Here is a 26610-nt window from a genome sequence, read left to right on the forward strand (position 1 = left end):
GGAAAAAGAAAATATTTTAGTCTATAAAAAATATGTGTCGTTAATGGTTTGAAAATAAAATAGTATGTTTCAAGCCTATTCCCTTTTATATTAATGTAATATCTCGTTTATCGTAATTAGCCGAATTGTTAAAAACGCGTCGTTCTATGACAAAAAAGAGGATTGGATTGGAGATGACAAAAGGAACATTTTTGGATTCAGCACACCCGAAAACATAAGGATTACGTCTCAAAACATAAACAGCTCGTAGATTTTTTTCTGTAGATCTGTTAATTAATCGATGAACTCTAGAAAACGAAGCAACGTTTGATTGTTAGTCGTTTTAATGACTTTTAATGAGCTCATATTTGTACGCCCAAGAAGGTTTTATAAATTAATCTTAATGTTGGTTGGGAGTACATTACGACTAAGTAGTAGAATTGTATAATTTTAAATCTGATCTGCTCAGCTTTTTATCTAACTTGATGTTTTCAACATAATGTATCAAACATTATAATATAGTAATGTATACGACGATAAGTAATATTAGAAATGAAGCAATTAACATTCGTAGTGTCATTTACTCATTAATAAAGTATATAGAAATGTAATTATAGCTTGAGAAATATAATATACATAAATAATTATAAATTATTATAGTAATGATTATTTGATCGACAGTAAAGAGAACATTTGTAAATACTACTTAAAAAACTGATTAGTGTCTACTATGTTTTATTTAGTGTTTATAAATTTAGGTAAAATTTAAATTTTGTTTACATATTGCACAGTAATGGTTTTCATATGTTACGATAATGAAATTTTTCATAGGTGTCTTATTAGGCGTTAAACTCGATTTTAATAGATTTTTCCTCTAAATTTATCATAAAACTATATTTCAAATTAAAATTAAAAAGTTTTAAAAGTTTGGTACTGTATTCTCTGTATATAATTCCAACAAAGAAAGAATGGTCAACTTGTAATAAACTAGTGTTTTCAATTATTGGTACAATCATTTAATTAAAACGTTTGAAGAGGCAGGATTATTATCTTATTATCTCTGTTGGTTGAAGACTTAGCACAAAATCACCTAAATATCCAATTCCCAAGTCTTTAGATCGATTGAGAAAAACGCAAAATCTTCAGGATAAAGGTGAATCTCACGTCTTTTTACCTAACATATTCTAGACCAACATGTGAGTACGTGTTTTTTTCTAAAATTCTAGCAGTAAAGGTGTTTTTTTTTGCTCGAGGAAGGAGATGCTTTAACGAACTGGAAACTGGTTACTAGTGACTACGGAAAACTACAGCTCATAGTTGAATAAACTGAGCGAATTACTTGTTCAGAAAAGGCCACCGGGAACAGACAAGAAATATGTATCAGAATAACATCTAATCGTCTACAATTTGTTCCGGTCAAAGCAACACGCCTTAGTAGATAAACAATTCAAAATGCTGGACAATGTGCGTAAATGTGTCGATGACGATATCGTCTCGAAACCGGCGAGTTTCATTCGTGGCGGCATTCTTCTATTACCTGAGAGATGATGCAAGGTCATAAAATGAATTCTTCTATATAAAGTAAATTAGCTGTAAAAATTAAATCACCTAATATTAGGTTTAATCTATATAAAATAATCAAAACAATCATTTTAACGAGTCAATTCAAATAAACGTTGTAATGTATCAATTGAACGTTGTCTACTCAAATATATATTTAGTTTTAATTTACAGAGAAAAATGCTTTTTTGAAACCTAGTCGGAACTCCAGAGAAATTGTTCTAGTTTTTAGTGTATCTTGATGATATACTCGGTAGAGCATCAAACGAACAGGCTCTCAACTAACACCTTCATTAAATATTAACCCGATTTCAGTACCCGGATTCCAAGTTACTTAACGTTCGGCAAGTCGAAGTAATATTTCTTCCTCTTAAGATGGATTGGAGGAAATAATGCCTTTATTAGATTAAAACTATTCGGTGGGGATTCACGCCTATCTTCATACGGTTTAGTGACAACTGATGTGAAACAAGTGGAAGTCGGCTGGTTGAATTTCGGACTCAAAAATTTGTACGGAGAGGCACAACAAGAAATGCCAAACAAAATAAAAGAATTGTGGATACAATTAACATTGACGTTTATAGTGGACAGAGTTCTATATGTGTCGGTAGGACAATTTTGTTGGATTGAGTCAGCAAATATGTTAGGGAACAATAAATGAAATGAAATGAAAAACTAGACAAAGATTCCTAATTCATGTATTGTTCATCTATGGAAAAACTTTTTTAATAAATATGTTATTTTCCAGGCAAGTACAAGATGTGACTAGTAATAACGTGAAAGGTAGCACAGTTGAGATTGTTAAAACAGAAGTGTTAACAGAAGAATAAATACTACAGATCCAATGGTTATCAGTAGTGCCATCGTAAACTGATATTTTCTATCATGTAGCTACAAACTGTTTCTAAATCTTCACTATTCTTGAAAAATATTTGAGTTCTCAGTACTTTAATATTTTTATGAAATGTACACATTCTATTCACCAAGCACTTCTATTCCTTATTTGTGTGATAAAATGCAATTTACAATGATTTTTTCTGCGTTCTCTGTCTATATAGACAGGTTTTGTCACTTGATTTTCAACACGATTTTAGGAAAAGTGCGACAGTGGAAGAATAAAATAAAACTACGATTCAACGATGCGATTTTAGAGAAAAAAACTTTTAAACTAGTCGGATATTTATCGATCTTCAAAAAATAGTTTTTAATAGACTAAAACATTATCAAAACTCTCTCAGGCGCTGGCATTAATCCTACCTACTTTATTTTGCTGCAGCCTAACAGTTTGTAATAGTCTATATCTATTTAATTACAAGACTCTCTTTACTAAATTCAGAGATTCGACTCAAAAATGGAAAAATTAATAAATGTTCACAATTGTACATTCTAAGTTAACAGATACAAAGTCTGCTCTGATATTTTTGTTGTATTTGGACTATGTTGTGCCTCACGTTCAATCACAATGAACTGTACTTTAAATAATAAGTTTAATTTTACATAAACGTGATTAACTGTTCTTCATACAATATTACACAATTTGCTACAATTTTTTGATTTATGTACAATTGATTTAAGGAGAAAAATATATTATTGAGCTATATCTTAATCTTACATTACTATTGTTCTGGAATCTTTTCCTCCGGCGAACATTATGAGCTATCGATTTTTGACGATATTATACAGTAATACTGGTTTGTGAGTATCGAAAACGTTAACTATTTTGGAATTGTAACTTAATGAGAAAGATACCCTTCAAAGAGAGGATAAAAATTTGACTAGAGGATTAAACGAAGACAGTGTTCTGAAAAAAACTTAACAAGTTAGATATCAGTTTCAAGATGTGATTGAGATTTTCTAAAGATTATTAAATCTATATGTTTTTTAGTTAGCCCTAACCCTCAAAAGAAGCGTGTATAAATTTGACAGCTGTCAGATCATTAGTTTATGTATTATAGCATTTTGAGTGAAGCAACTTTTGTTATTGTGAATAAAATATATAAAAGGAATTTCGCGTGTTGATAAAATATTGCTTTTTGAAGGGAAAAATACAGTTGAAGCAAGAACTTGGCTTGATGCCGAGTTTCCGGACACTGCCGCAGGAAAATCAACCATCAAGGATTGATATGCTAAGTTTAGACGTGGTGAAATGAGCACCGAAGACGGTGAACGCAGTGGACCCCCAAAAGAGGTTCTACCGACGAAAACCTTAAAAGCCACAAAATGAATTTGAATGACCGTATATCGAAATTGAATGATATAGCAGGCACTCTAAAGATATCAACTGAACGTGTACATCATACCATTCACGAATATTTTGGTATGAGAAAGCTCTATGCAAAGTGTATTTTGTATGCAGTATATTGGGATGCGCATGGAATAATTTTCATTGACTACTTTGAAAAAGGAAGGACCATCAACAGCGACTATTACATAGCATTATTGGACCGTTTGAAGGACGAAATCGCCGAAAACGATGGCAAAAATCCATGAATTGTTCTTGGAATTGCTTTCTCATCCACATATTATGTTTCTCCAGATCTGGCCCCCCGCGACTATTTCCTGTTCTCAGATTTCAAAATAATGCTCGCTGGGAAGAAATTTTCGTTGTTTCGTTGAATGAAGAGGTGATCGTCGAATCTGAGGCCTATTTTGACGCAAAGGACAAATCATACTACAAAAATGTTATCGAACATATGGAGGGTCGCTATAATCAGTGTATCATCCTTGAGGGGAATTATGTTGAATAAAAAGAAACTAATTTTGCCAAAAAATGTGTTTTACCTTAGTAGGCCGGGGACTTGACAATTGACCATTAACCACCATTAGGAATTTCTTGGATATTGCTGGTGTGAAATTCTTGCATGTATTCAAGCATACTGTTATATATTTAAATACAATATAAACCTCGGCTGCGAAAAGCTGAACTGAGGACATCATTAGTTTGTACAGAGTAAGTAGGAAAATATTGCCTTTTCTGCATCTAATGGATTATAGATGCTACCACATTTACAAATGGACGGTTGTAATTGCACAATCCAATTCAATCGTCGATAGTTGAGACTTACTTGTCTTTATAAGGCTCTTTGGATTAGTTATCAAACACAAAACTTATAGCACATATTATTAGTGTGTTACATTTAAACTTACTCAATTTACCAGACGGAACAGAATTATTTTATTATATTGATTCAAAATTGTTATAAAACGTTATATTGAACACAGGGGTTGATACGTTCAAGGTAATAATATAAATTGCAAGCAGTTTTTACCTTCAAAACCAGACGATTTTGTAACCTTGAATTTCGTGCACTTTATTTTGTCATTACTGTATCCGTAATCATGACTATACAAATATAACTTGGACTGCTTGAATTACATTTACCTATATTGGCTTCTGAATAAGGTGAAAATATTGTTTTTTAAACAGATAAATATTATTTGTTTTGTTGCTGTATTAGTTGGTTTGATTGCTCTAGATATGATATAATCATTATTAAGTATTAAGTAGAATTTTTAATTACATATGTGTTCTTTCATTTCTTTTTTATTTAATTTGGCAATATTTTATTAACAATTATGTTTTGTTTTGTTGACAGGTAGAGTGAATGAACCCAAGGGGTCTGTAAATTGTTGTTATGGCTTAAATTTGATTTATTATTTTCCAAAACATTTTGCTTATAAAGAAAATTGATAACGTTTTAAGGAAAAAGTAGTTTATATATTTGGGTCGAAAGCAAAGTTCTGCTGCAAGTCATCGTTTGTTTGCTTAAATAAATACCTTTACATTAAAAGAGGAAGTCATGATATTGAATTGTACAGGGTTGTTCGATAAATGGTAGAGCTAAACATTCAACCCATTTTATTATTACATCTTTCATAAGAAAAATACCTATATATAATGGGGTTGCACAAGGCTTGCCATATTCGCTAACCATAGAATTTACCACATTCAATGGGAACTTTAAGATGAACTAAAAGTAGTCTGTATATTTTTTCTTCACTGCAAAATTGGACGTGTGTCTACTCCCATGACTTGAATCGAAATAAGAAGCTAAGAAGTGCTATGTCAACCTCTCCGCTTATGAAGGTTCACAAATCATCCAAGAAATTGTTTAGCTTCAGATTCAGCTTTAAACTAGTAAAATAATTAAATTATATTATTATTGATTTGAGGGAAACTATATTGAAAAATAAAATCATTTTTACTACTGTAAATCCGCTTCTTTCCTTTCCTTTTCATTCCTGTTAATTTATTGAACAATCAAGTATATTTTTGTTAGTGGCTCTGTTTTATTACTCCGAAAAAAAGACTTATACTGCAAAAAATTATAAACTATACGAAAAAATTGAAGCTCTTCGGTTGCGAATTTTATTTAACGCGCTATATTTGCTAAACATCAGTCCCTCTGGTCATCATTTGTTTTAATTAGTGGCTATTTATAAAACACCTTCAGTCTTATGAATTAACCAAACCGTCGTTCAATATTTGAATTATTTAGTGGCACATTAATTTATTTTCGATATAGATAATATAATATTGCAGTTTTGTTGGATATCACATTATAATGAATTTCATTTTTTTAACTAGAAACTAGAAACAAGAGTTATTTTTAGTGAAGTATGATTTTTTGTATAAAATTAATACCGATGTTTTTGTATTAATCAAAAAAAAAATGAATGATTATATTAGATGCTTCCAGATAAGTTTTTTCACTTCAAAAAGGCATTGAATGAGAAAAATTGGTACAATATTAATCAAAGTATTTTCCATAAATTTCTACAACTTTTTTCTATATTTCGGGTGCTATTAATATAAAATTGGCGGTAATCCACCCGAGCTATGCTACATCGATTTGAGTGATAATCTAAACAGTCGCGCTGGCGGCGAACTTTCTATTCAAACTGCAACACAGTCTAGCCTTCAAAACTTTATTAATTTATCCAATTGATGTTGACCAACATCTTCAATAACAGTTGTGTTCGGTTTTTGCAGCCCATAATACACTATATCTTCCAATCTCACAACATACATAACGAGACTTTATAGTCATAAATATTTCGCTTTCATGATTATGTGGATGGCTATCCTGGATCAACCCATCACTCACGTGCTTAGGATTGTCGTAGTAGACCCACTTTTCATCACTAATCGCAATACTCTACATAAAACTCCATATTGAAAAGCTTAGAAATGGCATTTGTAATGGAAACATGACCTGCTAAGTCGTCTAAAAGTTCTTTGAGCCTTGAATTTCGATTATCTTAAGTTTCAGGGTAGGTATTGTCTTCTAACTGTTTCATCGTCCAGGCTGTTCTTGGTCATCGACATCAAAATTACCATTTACATCATTGAAACCAAAACTTACAATTGAGATATGACAGAACAGTATGACTATAAGTTTCTAAATGATCTCATTTTTCAGTCGCAGATTTCTCCAAATCAAACAACAAAAGTAATGGATGTTAAAAATGAAATTTTGAGTGTTTCATAATTAGCATCTATATACACTGAACGACTGTATCTATATATTAAACGGCTTAACGAAAATTTTGCCGCCCTTCATGAAGAAAACGGGATCACCGAGGGGCTTTAAGCTTTAAGTTTTATATATTATTAATTTTAAATATTCATTGGATGTCATTTTTTCAATATTAATGTTATTATTTTATTTCAGATCACGTTTGGGAACTTACAACCCAGTCAGAAAACAGGACCTTGATTTTATTCTCCCAGGTGTACAATGCCATGGCAGAATTGGCCGTGCAACCTATCGAAGCCTTCTACACCGACATAAGGAATTATGTCAAAATCGATCCCTTGGACCAAAAACCGACCAATACACCCACAGATATAGCGAACAGCGTCGACCGTTTTTTCACCGATTTGTTCCCGCTAGCGTATCACGGACAAACAGGTTTCTCGTCTGGAGATTTCACGCCAGAATTCAAACAGTGTCTTAAGGACAACATGGACGTGATCGCTCCGTTTTCCGATTTTCCTAAACAAGTATCGGAGTCGTTATCCAAAAGCCTGGAAGCAACCAGGCTGCTTCTACAAGCTTTGAGCACAGGCATCGATGTGTTGAATTCAACCTATACCATGATCATCGACGAACATACCACCACCAATTCGGAATGTCATGAGGCCCTACTTAAGATGACCTATTGCCCGCGATGTTTGGCTCTCTCGAAGAACAGTAGACCGTGTTCGGATTACTGTCTGAACGTAATGCGTGGCTGTTTGAACAAGTACGTTGCGGAACTAGATATACCCTGGAATAGTTACGTGGAGGGCATTGAAAGTTTAATAAATGCATTGAAGAGAAATTCAAATGAAGCGGGCACTAACGTGGATCTTGCCATCAAGAATTTGGACGTTCATATTTCCTCGGCCATCATGAACACTATGTCCAAAATCAAGGAAATAGATAGTAGGGTAAGTGTTTTTTTGTTAATTTTTCATTAGTTTTTAAATGTAAAATCAGTGATGTTATTAAATCTTACAATTTGAACAATACTTGTTCTATAATTATGCAGTCCTAAATTAATAAAAAAACTGTGGATATTGGCATTAAGGACTCCTAGTTTCGCAAATACACGTTTTCGGCAACCAAACTTGACATTTTCAAAGATATATAAATCTATGACGGTGTTACTTGTTGAAGTTTGATGCCAGAATAAAATGACATATGAGTGAAATCATAACATTGTCCACTTAAGCCTAACGGCATCTATTAAAAAAACTGGTAATGACTTTCTGGTACAGCTGGTATGCCCTGCTTTTACACTAACACTTCACCAATATAAAACGTTTAGTGATCTTCCTCTTGAGTCGTCGAAACATGACATGGCGAAGTCTTTGTTCGTGACTTTGCAACTTTTCTAATGGTCTGGTTGATGGTGTCCATTTCCAAATTAATTATGTGCTTTTCTTGGCACAACTCCGTATCTGGATGCCGTATATATCCATGCATCTTCCACGTGTATATAAAAGTATCCACATAGAAGTCTAAAATATCTAAATATCTACAACTACAAGAAAAAATGTATTCCATATCCAAGTACTTTATGCGTCGAATATCATGCTGTGTACCTGGAGAGGTAGAAAAATTGTAGGAGACTATAATAGTATACAATGTGATTAACAAAAATGTTGTTCAACATTCAAGAGGGATATTTTACAGCATTCGCCGGACATTGCTCCCTCTGATTGCTTGTTTCGATGGATTCAGTAAGTTTTTTAGATCTCAAAAAATAATTTTTCAAGATGAAATTCCATAGTATTACATAGTTAATTAACTTATTTATTATTACATAGTTAATACAATTAAATAAATGAATTTTTATTGTCATGAACATTTCATTAAGTTTTACTATTTGCATTAACAAGCAAGTCGTTTTAGATATATAATATTGTCATCAGTTACAATATATATTCCGAGACCTCTCAATAGATGTTTCATTTATATCAGAATGAACTCAATGACAATGACGAGATGTAGCCCAATACACTTTTATATTGATTTGTTTCTGAATAGTGAAGATGCCTATGTTTAAAAAGAAACATTCTATTTATGAGGAATGATGAAGTACTCTGAGTGATTGGAATTTTTCCTCATTCATAAACTAAAGTGCGTCATTGTCTTAAGTTCTCACAGTACACCTGAAGAGTTATTGTTTAAAGTTCCAATATATTTTATTAAGGGGTACCTAAACAAAACTTGATAATCTATTAGCGGTTGATATGTTTTCTTAATCATTAACTGAATACATTAAAAGAAAGCATATTATTCAGCATATTAGTTTCCGAGAGGACCTATTTTTACCTGGAAAGGCATATCTTCCATATAGAACTATATCAGGAATACTATTTCATCGGGCAAACCTAGTTATTTGGCATTAAATATGAGACCCTCATGCCAAACTGGGTCGAAGGCTTTGCAGAGGGCTGCCGCCCTGACATCTTTTCAAAAGCCTTGTGAATGGTGGATGCAACGTAAGCAGCTTAATGAAGGCTGGAGTGTTTGGTACGGACCCCTCGTCAGGAATTATGTGATTTCCATCTGTGAAGTAGGTTAGTATGTGCAGTATCGCTTTTTCTGCGAGGTTGGAGAGGAAGGGAATCAAGCTGATTGGAAGGATTCCATTTTGCCTTTTTCTTTGGGAGAACTGCGATGTGAACTCCACTTTTTGGCTCAGAATTTATGATATTTCCAAACTCGGAAAATTGTTTACTGGTGAGGTGTTTCAGGTGGTTGGCTTTAATACCATTTGGGTCTAGGGCTTTTTAGACTAGAAGTTCTGACTTGAAATTTTGTAACCCGGAAACCTAGTGTTCCTGGTCTTTTACACTCCCTGACCACATGATACCATTACCAACTGCTAGTTCCTTGCTGATGAATGTGAGGTTGCCTATCGAATCGTGACGATCGCTACAACATGAGACATTGACGCTCCCATTGGACAAACCGTGCACGTAATTGCAAAAACGAGCTAATGACGATTTGGAGAAAATGCAAAGCAAACGAATTCCGCCGCCTTTAAATTGCTGCACGATGTTTTATTGCGTTATAAAATTAGATTGTGAATTCTTGAACTAACAATATTTATGGTTATATGATTTTTATCTTCGCATTTCGACACTAATTAAATTATATCTAATTATTCGGAATTTGTGGTCTATTGACACTTAATTGGAATGAGAGATATTGTTCAGTCTGTGTGGGTTTAGTTAATTTTATCTGATCAAAGTTGTTTGCGTTTGTTCTTATTTTAAATAATATTTAGTGTTTCGTTAAATCTCAATCTCAACAATTTGTTATTCAATACTATTATTGATGTACCTACTCATATTACGGAACGTTACGACTATGTGCCTATTTTAACTAATATTTCTTATATATATATATATATATATATATATATATATATATATATATATATATATATATATATATATATATATATATATTAAATGAACACGTTGTATTAGATAAGTATTATGTGCCCTTTATTTATTACATAAGACCATTTTTTACATATATGTAATGACATATGTAAAAAAATAAAAATGGGCCGACCCACTCCCATAGTGTTTAATATTTTTACGTAAGAATTAAAAGGAAATAAAACACATATTTGAATAAAACACAATTTTTATTTTTATCATAAACAAAAAATTTTTAACCACCTTTAGTTGTACTTACAGGAGCTAATAATTTTTATTTTTTGGTATGCCCGCATATAATATACCCTCAAATAATATATCCTCCTCCTTTCCCAGATAATCTTACGTAACAAATGAATGGCCTCTTATAATATATGATTGGTTCTCATATGATTTTAAAATCATTTGATCGTATTTTTACTTCTATAAGAACTATGTGTACTCAATTTTTGGCTCAAAGACATTTATTTCGATTTTTACCTCTCTGGAATAATGCTTTACTTCTGTCTGAATCTTTGCTTCCGCGTCTTCTTATATTTTTGGCTTTCTATTAAGTTTTGTTTGGTCTCATCTGCTGATATTTGCAAAACAATAGGTGCTTATTTGAATTCCGATCGTTAATCAAAATATTTTCCATCATTTTCGCTAACTTTTTCCTATCTTTCTGGCGACATTGGTTCTTCAGCATTTTGAAACCGCGTGAATCAATCGATGCTGCATCGATCTCAAAAAGAGGTCATCAGAAGGCACTATATATGGTGAGTAAGCTGGCAGAGCTTCCCATTCAAGCTGCAATTCAACAGTGTATCCTTCGCAACTTTTGCAACATACGATCGAGCTTGGTCATGACTTTTAATGACAGTCACCACTTTTAAATCATTGAAACCAAAATCACCAAAAACATCATCAACACCAACGGAGTTTCTAAAAAGCGCAATTTATTTAAATTAGGTAACAAAAATGGCTAAAATTTTGAGCGTTCCGTTATTGGACACTGAATTACTCAATAGTTCTAATTGGAAACCTGTTATTTTATGCAACGAAATATCAAAACCATTAACAAACAGTTAGGTTAGGTTGATTAACTGTTGTTTATTTATGCTTCGAATTTTCACTAATATACATCGCTGTAAAACCTAATAAGTAAAATATAGGTTAACATTGACTTGATTCAAAGCTTAAATAGAACAAAAGAAATAATTATATAATACAAAATCGCTTGTGGTGACATCAGGCCTCTTCTTCTTATCGCGAACTGACCACAGAATAAGATTGTCCAAAAACGATCAAGGGCACGCAGAAAAATAGACAGCAGAGGCACTCATCTTTCGACGTTCAAGCATTTTACATTCAATCAGCAATCATCCATTCAATAATCAAACATCATATATTTTCATTAGTTAATTAGATGTATAATAGTTAGTGTTATTAATAAAGTGTTAAGGGAAACATAGTTTCGTTCAATAAATTACACGAAGACCTCCATACGCCAATGAAAAATGTTATGTTGTTGACAGATATCCAATTATTTTACATCAGACAAGTATACAATATTTTACAGAAGGCATATTGTTTTGTCGAATTAAAGATTTGTACATGTAATATTGTTAATAAAATACCAATGAAAGATGAAAGTATATAAACATTGATGTCAACTTGTAGCCATATTAGTTATGATATTACTTGAATATAATATAATATTTTTATTTCAGTTAAAGCTTGTGAAAGTTACTTATGGGTGCTTCACCTAATAAATACAATAAAGTTGTAGTAAAAAATCAGAAGGCTATTGAACAAAATGGAATGTACTTGATTTAATGGTTACTTGAATACTAAAAATGTGCATATTTACTGCGAAATAACTGCATATTTTTCGCAATAATATCATGAGAAGTGTACAAACAAACTTTATCTGACTTAATTTATTATACACATATATTACGGAATGCGATGGCCAATATCGTTAGCTGGTTTCATGTACCGCTTTCTAGACTATTGAAGAAAATGGACAAAACATAGTATAACATCCTATTAATCAGTTCAGTAATCATTGCAGCAGTAGCAATTTCAATAAATGTATCGAAAAATTATTTTAATATTTGTATTATTGAAATTTGAGTATTATAGCTAAGACGAAATAATAGCCAATCATTTCATTTCAAATCCATTTTCTCTCTCCTAAACTTCTAATGAAGCTTAAAATGGACCAGATTGTTTAATTGTAGCTATCGGTCCACCCATTTGATTATGAAAGTTAATATCAAATAAATAATTAAAAATTAATCTATTATTATTACTGCTCCTGTGCAAAATTCAATAACAACAATGAATAGGTAATAGTTAAACCAAGACAGTTTTAACCAACTAAACTTTACAATATGTTTGTGGGGTAACTATTTGTCAATAATAGAACTGAAAATTCGACGTCATTTATTTCTTCATTCTTTATTTACCAATCATTTAAACTTGAAATGTCAATCCATTTTTGTAACATTAATAATAACCATTCTTTCAAAAAACTATCTGGACCAATTGGATACAAACATTCGAGAAAAAAGATCTGGTTTAGAGAAGAAATTGTCGACGTTTTATCATATATTATATATGATACAGCTCAAAGAAATATAGTTAAAATCAATTAATGTATATACGAATTCTTGCAACATTCAATTCATCTAACAGATTCTTCACATTACAGTAGTAAAGGATATATATTGAACTGTTTAGTAGTATAGTATTAGATGCTTCCATGTATTCTGATCATTTTTTGCTTAAAATGGCATTGTTCATAACAATTCTTGCAACGCAGGACAGAGTATTGCCATGCAAAAAGATGACTCTGCGTCTGTTACTTACTATTGCTGGTGTTTATTTTTTTTTTCAACAATACGTCGTTCAGGTTGTTCTTTTAATGTCGGTACACATCTATAGCAACAGTTTCGGCTTTAACAGTTTCTACTCTTGGGTGTCGATGTGGATTTTACGCTTGGGATTGTTTTTTGCTCCTTACTCCTTTTGGGCCTTTTCCATCGTATGTAAACATCAGAAAACTGTTTATTCATGTAATTTTGAGCATCTGAATATACTGAATAACTCAAAACAGTGTTTTACATAAATACTTCGAATTTTCACCAATATATCACTGGTAAAAATACATGCAAGAACATAATATAAAATTTGTTCAATACGTTTGAAAATCTGAATTGTGGCACTCATAATTTAACATCCTCTTCATTATTTGAATTTATTTATTTTAAAGTTGTTTTCTTGCCTCAAACATCAAATAGAAATTGATGAATGAAGCAAATGTTTATTTTTAAGAAAATCGTTAAAAATCCTTAAATATTTACTATTTTATGACCACATATAACCATATATTAAGTAGCTATTAAAGAGTAGCGATTATTTAAATTTATTAAAAATGATAGGATGAAAGTGTTGATTCATACAATAACATAAAAAATATGAATGGTTCCATTGAGATTTATCTAAATGAGAGAAAAATCTGGCTTTTAAAACCATATGGTGCTAATTAGAATTGGCCTAGCGGCAAATTATTTTACGACTTGTTAGGAGCGATATTAGAACACATAAACTATCTATCAAAAATATTTGAGTGTCGGCGGCTATATACGCATCTGGTCGAAAATAGATTGTTCACAGTTTAATTCATGAGGTTCTAAATATACTATTGATTCCGCCAGAACACGATTTTTTTCAGTTTTAATTGATGGGGATTTGATTGTGTTTAATTGTTAAGTTATTAAGATACAAAATATTCGCCTATAAATTAGTTTTAAAGGATTTTTGTGAAAAATCGGTATGATTATTCATAGTATTGTCTATCGATAGTCGCTACTTTTTCCGAAGTTTCTTTCCCATCTCGAGAGAAAAATGTATCTTTTGAGGCTACCCACGAATCTACCAATTTTTTGTTATCTTCATAAGAAGCGAAGTGACGAGCCATAACAAGTAGTGATCAGAAGGAACAAGGTCTAGAGAATATGGCGTGTGTGGTAGTACAGATTTTGTACATAAGGTTGAGTATTGTCATGCTGAAGAATAACATTGTTGGGTCTTTCCGACCGTTTTTTGCGCAGTACTCGGCTCAAATCATCATTTGTAGTCAATAGCGATCCCTATTGATTGGTTTAATTAGATTTAAACAGCTTATGGTATACCACACCAAGCTGATTCCACTAAATACAAAGCAATAGCTTGGAGCCATTGATATTCGACTTTACCGTTGAAACTGATACATAATCAAGTAGTTCTCATGATTTTTTTCGCTTTATATTATGGTATACATGGTAACAATACGATGCAAACAAACGTTTTACTGGCGTTAAAGCAACATTTCTCTCATGACTAAACCTCCTTCAATGTTTCTTGGCTTTAATTTATACATTACAAAATATCCAAGCTTCTGGATATTCTTCAAGTGATAGGAAATGGCTTCTTGGGTTACTGCCAACAATTCTGCATATTCTTTCTGCGTTTTACATTCATCATCATCGAATAATTCGTTCAAATCCTCGTCTTCAAACTCTGTCCGGAGCGATCTTTCTCTTCTGTAAAAATCACCACTTTTATAACGTCATAACAGGTTTTCACTTGTTGAAATCGATGGAGCATGGTTGCCATAAGCTGAAGAGGTATGGCATGTCAGTATCAAGTTATTCACATCATTCATTGTTACTTCACTGACTTATATCCAGTTTGGTATTAACACCTTTTTTTAAACGAGTTTATTGAATATGTAGATTTAGCCATTTAATTATGAATCTGAGGATATTAAAAATAGTTATAATTTATAAACCACCAAATAAGTAACTGATATTGACTATAAAATGCTGTTATAAATTGTCAACTATGAAAAATATGTTAAATACCCTTTAAACATACTCACCATATTAATGTAGATTTTAAGTTAAGCGGCACAAGAACACATTAAACCTCTTGTCACTGAACCGACTAGAAGCCTAAACTGTAACTATACTGATCCTATAGTAGTTTAGGGTAAATGATATGGTTAATGGAGGTAAAACGAAATGAAACAGTGGTGTTTACATTATGTGACCGTTATTTATTGACTAATTAAAATAAAATACAAGTGATAAAAGACTCGGCCCTGGGTTTACCTGTAGACGAGGCTTGGACAGTCGATGATGGCACGTCTAAACTGAACGATGGTCGCTTACTGAATGATCCAAAGTACCCTTCAATAATCTCCCAGATAAACGTCTCGGGTTTGCCAGCTATTCGTTATCGTGCTCCAGTTGGCGCTGCTGGCACCCCGCCCGTGTTCAACATCTGGGATTATATTTCTGGGTATTTTGTAGATCGTTATTTCACGATATAAAATTCGACATGCCTCAAGGTCGCTACACTAGTATAGTAGATTTTTTTCACAAATTCTTGTATCGAGTTGGTTCAAAATGTTACAATAATAATCTGACCCTTCCTGATTGTATTCTCAGTCTGGTGGTAAAACATATTTTTAGAGAAAAAGTTCCTTTCTTAGAAGATTTTTAAAAATGAAATTGCGACTTGTTATTATGACTTTAAAATCTTCAAAATAAAATCATCTTAATTATTTTAGATGTGTTCTTATAAAAGATAAAATATTAAAATGAATTGAAACTTGATCTGACATTGAAAATGAATTGAGATAATATAATATTAGAGCAACAATTAAATGTTGTTAAACTTGGTACGTTGGTACAATAAAAATTAAGTAAATATTATGTTTTGATGGGAAAACCCGTAACGGATTGTCCTGATAAGACTTATCAAATGTATAGTCAACCAACAATAAGGTTTTCATGATTTAGACGCTATTCAGCGTATTTAGACGCAATAAAAAGTTTCAGCGTCATTTAATCATACAATGAATATGAATTTCCTACTACACAATACAATAAAATCCTCGAAAAGTATCGGTATTTTCAAGATTTCCGATCTATTTTGAAAAAAATCTATTGCTTTAATTCGGAAAACTAATACTCGATGAATTGTTTTCACTCGTCACAAAGTCCCTATTTCAATTTGACATCAAATGTCAGATTCAAATATTTAGCGCTATCCTTATATGGTAAAGTAGGTCATCTTATGTTCAAGGCTCGTAGGATGTTTAGTATTTTGTTGATAAAGTTAATACGATTCACTGTTGTTTGCTTCAGTCTATTATTTTATCGATAAATTCCCCTGGCTGTCAATTCAGTTTAAGTATATCTCTGGTATAAAACACACAGAGAATAGGCCCCAAGAGGCTACCCTGTTGAAGGCAAAATGCTCAGAAAAAATGGAACATTTTATTCTATTTTTAGATACTAAGCTAATGTCGCTGCAATATGGATATGTCTCATCGACTCAATTAATTGCACACGCCTCTTTTAACCACATAACTATCATTTTCATATCATTTCGCATTCACGAAAAATAATGTAGATACTTTTGTTTTGGCGAGACATGGATATTAAGAGACTTTAATGAAACAGCACCTGAAATTGTGCACTCTGAATTACTGAAAACATTAGAATAGACTGTTGACCGGTGTGGTGGACCGAATCAACATGATAATAAAACCAGTTTAAAATATAAGGTGTGTGTCTCAAAGGGTAGTAGTTTATATTTATATAGCTATTTTACTTATATCTTACATTATTATCTTAATTTGCTAATTAATGTATTCTATTGTACTTACACAACTAAATACACAAGCAAGACTAGTGCAGTATAAGTACACGAGGGTTTATTTCTTAAAATTAAAATTAATTCAGATTATTTTCGCTGCTTGAATCTTCTGATTTTCTGTGCATGATCCAGTAATTGTATTGGTTCCACGTTGCTGTGATTTAGTAACTTTATTTTTTGTTTTAAAGCAAAATTATGAGGGTTTTCTGAATCTACGAAATGGTAAGTAGATTTTTTTTTGATTTGGGGGTCTTCATGCAGTTCTTCGTTGTTTACGTAGCGATAAGCATTTTTAATTATTCGTAAAACTTTGTTTTGCCAGCGTTGAATTACTAGTCGGTTGAATGTTTTATTGCAACCTCATATTTAGAAACCATAAGTTGAAATAAATTTTATAATTGACTGATAATCCAATCTCTTAATATTGTGTCAAGTTGGGAGCATCTTCCGACTAACCAGTACATTTCTTTGATTTTAAGTTGGATATTAACATGCAATTAATAATTTAGTTTTAAACGAAGTAGAATTACTTTTACATTTGAATGTTCTGTGGATCTGTAAAACGGATTGGAATTTTTCTATGAAGGGGAATAATACCAGACAAATGTTTTATCGTATTTTAATATGTTAATTGCTATTTTCAAATAATATGCTGTAATAAATATAGACAATACAATAGAACTTAAACAAAACCTAAAAACTAAAGATGTACAGTAGACATAAATATTAAATAAAAATTAAACATATACCTAATCATAGAACAACAACTAATTCATGACATAGTTAGACATGATCGCACAATAACTACTAGAGTTTCTTTAAATAAAGTAAACGCTTTATTTATTATTGACCGGAAATATTTTTTAACAAAAATCGAGAGAGTAATCGAAATATATTAAGTATTTTACTATTTATCATTCACAATTTTAATCCTTTTACGCTATTACATCAACAATCTTGAAAAATATCGTTGAACATAACAATATAAAACTATATATATATATATATATATATATATATATATATATATATATATATATAGAGAGAGAGAGAGAGAGAGAGAGAGAGAACCGAAAGTAGTAACTAAAAGTACCCGTCTGAACCAGTCAATAGTAGAGAGTAACAAATTCAGTAGGACCGAAAATAGCAACTGAAAACATTCGACTGAAACAGTCATTGATAAAAAGTAGTAAAATCAGTCGAACCAAAAATAGCGACTGAAACAATCGATAGTAAAAAGTAGTCAATTACTAAACAGTCGATAGTCGATTTCAGTCGATAGTTTCCAACACTAGATGGAAGGAACATATAAAAAAGAAACGCTCAATATCAAGTCCAGGAAAATGACGAGCTTGTTTTATATAAACAAATGCTAAGGCCACTGTGGAGTTATGGTAATCAGCTTATTCAAAAATTACAAAATAAACTGCTGAAGGTTATATACGCCTCTGTAACCTATATAGCGATCTAGAAATTGAAATGGACACGGAGATCATCCAAAGATTTCTCAAAGAAGACTCCTGAACCACGCTAACACAACAACAACCAATTGGAATCATCCACACTAAATATGCATAATATCATTAGACGTCTCAAACGAAAAAAATTACTTGATCATACTAGTGCCTGAACATTAAGTAATTCTGCGCAAAATGAATTATCTGTAGTTATTTGGTAGTATGGATAGATAAATTTAAGAAATACGTATTTTAATACAACTAATGAAACAATTTAAACCAGTAACAAATTTAAGTTACCTAGGTTTTTTAGGTTTATCTCTTTGTTAAAAATATTGAATTCAAGTATTTTAGAATAAAACAAAACGAAAAGATTTTATACCGAATAAGTGGTACTGACTCATCAAGGCCTACCCAATAAAAAACACCAATCAATATACGAATGAAATATTCTATTACATATACATCACCTGCTAAACCTCCTGTGGGTCGGCCTCCATCCATATACAATGGCAATTAGCTTGTTGACATAACCATTTAACCAAATATGCGACCAAAATTCAAGTCGTACCAAACACTTATTTTGATAATAAAGTTTTATCATTTAGATGTGGTGCTCAATGGTGGGACTACTTGGCATATATATATAGAAAAATTAATCACATAAAATAAGAACTTGTTTATAAAAATAACTATAAATTAATTCTTAATTTTTCAATCTGTAACCTGATCATTTGTTTATGAGTTTTCTCTCAACCGCTAGTTGGCATAAAAAAGTTAGCTCTATAATTAGATAACACTATTTAGACATACCAACTACTGTGTCACATAGTGATTTGATGCTTTATTGTCGGCTGCATAAACAGGGCCAACGCTATTCTTTATTTTCTTTTGGCTTAGTCAAAACAAACTAAAAATGTCTATTTATAAGGGTTATTACTAGTACCGGTTATATTTAACTACCTCTGCGCAGCACGCTGTATATTATTAGATCCTTACATGTACAATGCAAATGCTATGTGAATGCAAACATAATCGAGCTAATGGGCTATAAACCTATTGTCTGTTTTATCTTTAAATAAAAATTATAGGTAGACAGTATGCCTGGCGAAATGTTTAAAAAATGTGTAATGTTTTATCTGATTAATACAAAGATAAAATATGTTTATTTATATAACGATAACTATGTACTATATTTCAAAATCAATAATACACATATTTACTTGACATGACTAGATGTACCTATCAGGCGTTGTAGTGGAAGAATAAACTAAAATAGTGTTTTGGTGTTATAATTTGTTAAGTTGTTTAATAAAATAGTATTTATTTTATTACATTATCCTTAATTTAGTATTATTCAATGTATACAGATGTTCACACATGCATTTTGTTGTTTGAATTTAAGAAATCTGCTGTCGAACCCCATTACACACTTCTAGAAATTTATAGCAATGCCGGTCTGACAGAGTCCAATTATCAGTTTTGATTTGACAACATTGTGAAAAGAACGCCTTATCTAATCATCATCGTTCTTTCGACACATAATCGATATGTTGCCAGAAAGATGGGATAAAGTTGTAGAAAGTGATGAATTGGGCATTTTCAGTGATTATATTTTTATTCGAATCAAATTTCTCAGTTTCTATTTATCTCAGTAACTATTTCTTCAATACTTTTTTTCTTCAAAGTGGAGAGAAATATTATTCCAGACCATCAATTTGGCTTCCGTAATAGATAAGGAACAATAGAAATTCATAGATTAGTCAACCAAATTAACAAAACCTTAAACGATAAAAAATATTGCTCCGCTGCATTTCTCGATATTTCTCAAGCCTTCGACAAGGTGTGGCACACTGGACTGCATGTTAAATTGAAAAAGCTTTTGCCCTATACGCACTTTCAACTACTGAAATCGTACCTCACAGACAGACATTTTATTATCAAATACGAATATGGGTGACGAATACACTGACCTACACCCAATATATTCGGATGTTGTTAGCCCATTGTTATATCTACTGTATACAGCTGACCTACCGACCTCAAGAAACACTACGGTTGCAACATATGCTGACGATACAGCGGTTTTTGTCATCACACGAACATCTATTATCAGTCACAAGAAACCTCCAACTTCATTTTATCAAAGTCGAATTGTGGTTGAAAACGTAGCGTACGAGACTAAATCTACCCATGTAACATTCACTCTTTGTAGAAGAACATGTCCCTGAGTGAAATTGCATAATCATGAACTTCCACAAGCAGACAACGTTAAATATCTAGGAAAAACAACAAACAGCTTGAGGTTAAACTAAACCAAATGTACTGGCTGATAGGGCGTAAATCTAAATTATCATTAGATAACAAGGTTTTGCTGTATAAGTCAATACTTAGGCTCATATGGACCTATGATGTTGAACTGTGGGTTACTACTAGTAAATATAACATAGATATCTTCCAGAGGTTTCAGAATAAAGTGTTGCGAGTCATCGTCGATGCCTCATATTACGTGTCCAACAAACTGATTCAGCGTGATATCCTCATAGAACCCATAACGAGTGTGATTCGGAGTATTAATGCGGAATTCTCCGAAATACTGTTAGTGCATCCCAATGCACTCACCAAACAGTTAAATGTGCGCGATAGCAGTGTATAGACTCAAATGCAAACTACCCTAGAACTAATTAATAGACACATAGAGTGAGGTTTAATAATCCCTAGAATAAGCTAGAATAGTTTTTAGAATAAATTAGGATAGACTTTAAAACAAGTTAGAATAGTATCTAGAATAAGATTTAAATTATAAGTTGTACAGCAGATCACTTACTGAAGTGATCTTCTACATGGTTATATTATACAACTGAAATCATATAATAATACTTATTGCCCACAGGTAGATTGTTAACGTTCAAGGAAATTAATTTATAAAAAATTAAGATAAGAAATAATCCCAGAGAGCTAAATCAGAAGGATATGCTGATGGAGTGCATGGTCTTGATGATACAACGCCAAATTTGTTTCACCAAATGCGGCCTTTTTGCTTCATATTAGTTCAGAATCCGTTCATTGATGTTGATCAGTGATCACTTCATCAAAAATCAAACAAATAGATAGTAATTTTTATATATATTAGATTAAGCATTGTAAGCGCAGCATTTATGGATTTATAAGATATAAATTGGCTTTAATAAGTATTGCATTTAAAATATAAAAACTATCATTAAAAAGTACCACTATGACATATATTGATATTGAATAGAATATGACAAAAAAATTCGGGATTAAACTAAATTTGTCCAATTTGAAGGTTATAAACTTTTATCTTTTTACCGATATTTGTTCGCCGATTTCTCCTTCAATTATGGGTCGATTTTCAAAATTCTTTTTTTATTCTATAGAGTTCACTTCAGAGGTGGTCCCAATGGAACCAAATTTAGTATTTGTATTAGGGGAAGGGGAGAAACCAAGGGAAACGCCGCAATTTCAAAGGCACGTACAATGTTTTCACGCATCTTTTGTCTAAAATAAGATATTTGTGTATAAAGTTATTGCTGAGCTGATGTGGCGGAAAATTGGAAGTTGTTGAGTGTAAAAGCCTTTCAGTTTGCTTTTTAAGCACTAACTATAGCACATAAGATCTCGTAGAAATATTGTAGACAACTGCTTCTATGATGTAACGTTTAGCTTCCAAACTGAGGTCGCGAGTTGGATTCCCGGCGGGGATAATAACTCTTTGTTGCTTAGAAAATTGGTTAATTCACCTAGGCTAGGTAGCGGACCCCGGGGCCTGAAGCGCTCCTTATTTTCAATCATGGTTTCTTTATTCCTATTTTTTCTCATACGGGCTGCAGCTTTACTTGGCCTACCCATTGCAATATTAAATAAAATAACTACGTAATTTACTGAGTAAATATCTAACATTAAATAGAGAAATATAAAACACTTTTAACAAAAAAATTGAATCAATTTCAAAAAATAAATAAAGAACTTACAAAAAAAAATATTTTAATTTAAAACATGCTCCTAACAGGCAATTGAAAAGTCCTCGGCCTGGCACATAGATGGCGCTACTAGAATTAAATCCATATATTTTTTAATTAGCCCTTCAAAATGAAAATTTGACAATTTAAATTTGACAGTCGGATCATTAGTTTGTGAATTATAGCATTTTAAGTGAAGCAACTTTTGCTATTGTGGAAAAAATGGATAAAAAAGAATTTCTTGTGTCATTTTATCAATTGCTTTTGGAACGGAAAAAATATAATTAAAACAAAAACTTGGCTTAATGCCGAGTTTCCGGACACTACCCCAGGAAAATCAACCATCAAGGATAGGTATGTTAAGTTTAGACGTGGTGAAATGAGCAGCGAAGACGGTGAACGCAGTGGACGCCCAAACGAAGTTCTTACCGACGAAAACTTTTAAAAAATCCACGTGATTTTGAATGATCGTAAATTGAAATTGATTGAAATGGAAGATACTATAAAGATATCAGCTAAACGTGTTTATCATATCATTCACGAATATTTGGGTATGAGAAAGCTCTGTGCAAATTGGATACCGCGCGAGCTTACTTATGACCATAAACAACGACGAGTTGTTGATTCGGAGCAGTGTTTGAAGAGGATCAAGCGTAATAAACCCGAATTTTTGCATCGATATGTGACAATTGATGAAACATGGCTCCATCATTTCACTCCGAAGTCCAATCGACAGTCATCCGAGTGGACTGCACACGATGAACCCATTCCAAAGCCTGGAAAAACACAACAGTCGGCTGGCAAGGTTATGGCGTCTGTATTTTGGGATGCACATGGAGTAAGTTTCAATGACTACCTTGAAAAAGCAAGGACCATCAACTACGACTATTACATAGCGTTATTGGGCCGTTTGAAGGATGAAATCGTCGAAAACGGCCGCATTTGAAAAAAAAAGAAGGTGGTGCTTCACCAAAACCATGCACCGTAACATAAGTCAATGAAAACGATGGCAGAAATACATGAATTGGGCTTCGAATTGCTTCCTCATCCACCGTATTCTCCAGATCTGGCCCCTAGCGACTATTTTCTGTTCTCAGATCTCAAAAGAATTCCCGCCAGTAAGAAATTTTGCTCGAATGAAGATGTTATCTCTGAAACTGAGGCCTATTTTGAAGCAAAGGACAAATCGTACTACAAAAATGGTATGGAAAAGTTAGAGGATCGGTATAATCAATGTATCACCTTTGAAGGGAATTAAGTTGAATAAAAAAACTAATTTTGCCAAAAAAATGTGTTTTACTATGGTAGGCCAGGGACTTTTCAATTGACCTGTTAATCATCATTGTAATAACTAAATATAAATAAACAAAAACCTTATTTAACTTTTCTACTACAAGTTTTTTTATTCTACTATATACACACAATGCAGCTTAATACTTACTTAAACCTATTTATTTATTTACAATATTATTTTAACTACTACCAACTGACTATTAACAAACAGTTATATTATTTTAGATTTGTTTTGTTAGTAATTAATTAAATATTATATTATTATTTTTGTATTTTTTGATATCGGCACCGACTTTAAAGTGATATCTGTGTTTATCAACTAAAATTAAATATAACTATGTTCACACATTTATTGAATCAACTGAAATGAATCATTAATTTATTGAAATCAAACTTATCAATTACTGCATTTTGCTTATCAAATATTTTAAATTGCGCAACGCATTATGATCTCATAACGAGTCACCACGGAGTTTAAATTCTAAATGTACAGAAGGTTCATTCAATTTTTTTTATTAAAAATCGACTTGGCTAATGAAATAACATTTGCAAATAAATTATTAGCGACGCAAATATAATATTTGCCAAGAAGAGATTAAAAAAGCAGAAACAAGCTTTATCCATTCAATGAGATAGAACTATTGATACTTCTCCCCAAAAACAACTTGTTATTATTTTAATAGAGTCGACAAATCGAGCATTCGCAATAAAGACCAGCATTTTTACTGTCTATGTGATAACTTATTGATAAGTTGAATACCAAATCAAACGCAATTTATATTTAATAGCTTTTACCTAAAAGTTAAAAAAAAAATTGTTATCTGCAATTCTATCATAAATAACAGTACGCGTTAATTTTTAAAAAACATTAAATTGCGAGGTCTACGATATTTGCAAAACTAAAAATCTGAAATAATTTAGACTAATAGAAGAATATATATGTGAATAATCTACAATTATTTTACGTTCAGCTTTGTTTTATTTAATATATTATTTCTAATTACCTGTGTGTGAAACAATTTACAGGATATGTCGAGCAGTACCGATGTTTAGTACTAAAATAGGTGAAAAAATAGAACACGGTATCATCAAAGAAGGATGATGATGACTTATAAATGAACAATATTGTTAAACCAACGAAAACTGGCGCTATAACAGGCTTATTCTACAGGGCTGTAAAGCGTTTAAGTATAGTTTAAGCATTATGATAAAAAAAATTAAGATATACTGAAAAAGTTGTTTGATAAAGCAACTTTCACTAAATCTTCCAATTTTTGGTCGAAAATTGAACTCAAGTTGTTATAAAGGAATTTTGAGACAATTCAGAACGACTTATGAAAAACTGACTAGTGTACTCTAATCCAAAAATATGAGTTTATGCCGCAACCCAAGTAGATATATCTACTATATTGATTTTATTTTAAATTGCAATGGGGATCAAAGTCGAAACGAATCATTGACAAAGTAATATAACAAGGTCAAGTAAACTTTACGTATTATGTTTTGAAAAATACATGTATTATTTCTTGTCGCAAAATTTTCAACCAAACCTAACCACTACAGGAAACGACTCTCAGGAATAGCTTATAAGCCTACCTACCAGTAATTTCTAAACAACACAGAAATGAACTAGCAGTAGCTCTAAATGGAGTGTGACAGTCCCACTCTGAGCAACACATTCACATAGAAAGATAGGAGCTACGCTTAACAATGGAAGCTTTTTCAAAATAAACAATAAAATCAGACAGATAAGAAGTTGGACAACATAATTATTGGTCTAGACGAGATAGCCATGACACAGAAAAAATAGAAAGAATATTTAATAATAACAAATATAATAAATCATTTTAAGGAACTGGTAATGGGCTGAAAAATCCCGGGTCTAAACAAAGATGGCGCTAGTTTTATTGTATTTGCGGCTTTTTCAGTTAGGACTAACCTTCAAAAGAAATCTGTTCAAATGTTAAAAAAATCATGATATTCTACTTCTAAGTTTGTGAGTTATTTTGCTAAAAGTGACACAGCTTTTACTATTTTCAAAACAATGGACCAAAAACAATTTCGCCTTTTAACTTTACACTGCTTCTTGATGAGAAAAACTACCGTTCAACCGAAGCAATGGCTTAAAAAGTGTTATAAGGACTCCGCTCCATCAGAAATAACAATAAAATGTTTGTTTGCTGACTTCAAAAGTGGTTGTAGAGATACCGATGATGCAGAACGCAGTGGACGTCCAAATGAGGTGGTCACACAAGAAAACATAAAAAAAATCCGCAAAATCGTTTTGAATGATCGAAAAGTAAAGTTGCGTGAGTTAGTTAACATCATAAAGATATCAAAAGAATTTGTTGGTTTTATATTACATGAGCATTTGACCATGAGAAAGCTCTGTTCGAAGTGGGTGCCGCTTTACTCACTGTTGACCAAAAACAAGCACGTGTTTATAATTCTGAGTAGTGTTTGACCATGTTTAAATGAAACAAACAGATATTTTTGCGTCGAGATGTGACAATGGACGAAACATGGATCCATCACTTCACTTCGGAATCAAAACGACGATCTGTGTGACCAGTTGCATCCTCGTCGAAAGCGCCCGAAAGCACATCAATCGGCTGTAAAGGTTATGACCTCGGTATTTTGGGATGTGCCTAATGTATTATCATCCATCGACTATTTTGAGAAGGAAAATACCATCAAC

At 32.0% G+C, this 26610-nt stretch overlaps 1 protein-coding gene across 1 annotated transcript in view; it reads left to right on the top strand.

Moving 5' to 3' along the window:
* Positions 1-26610, top strand: part of dally (division abnormally delayed protein) — a 221490-nt gene that overhangs the window by 156101 nt on the left and 38779 nt on the right. The window contains exon 3 of the mRNA XM_076414196.1: positions 7215-7975. Coding sequence (XP_076270311.1) covers positions 7215-7975 — 761 coding nt within the window. The remainder of the gene's footprint in view (positions 1-7214; positions 7976-26610) is intronic.

Source organism: Rhynchophorus ferrugineus, unplaced genomic scaffold, assembly GCF_030347505.1.
Source record: "Rhynchophorus ferrugineus isolate W39M unplaced genomic scaffold, kcgeb_rfMv2 rfM9, whole genome shotgun sequence".
In the NCBI taxonomy this organism is placed as follows: domain Eukaryota; kingdom Metazoa; phylum Arthropoda; class Insecta; order Coleoptera; family Curculionidae; genus Rhynchophorus; species Rhynchophorus ferrugineus.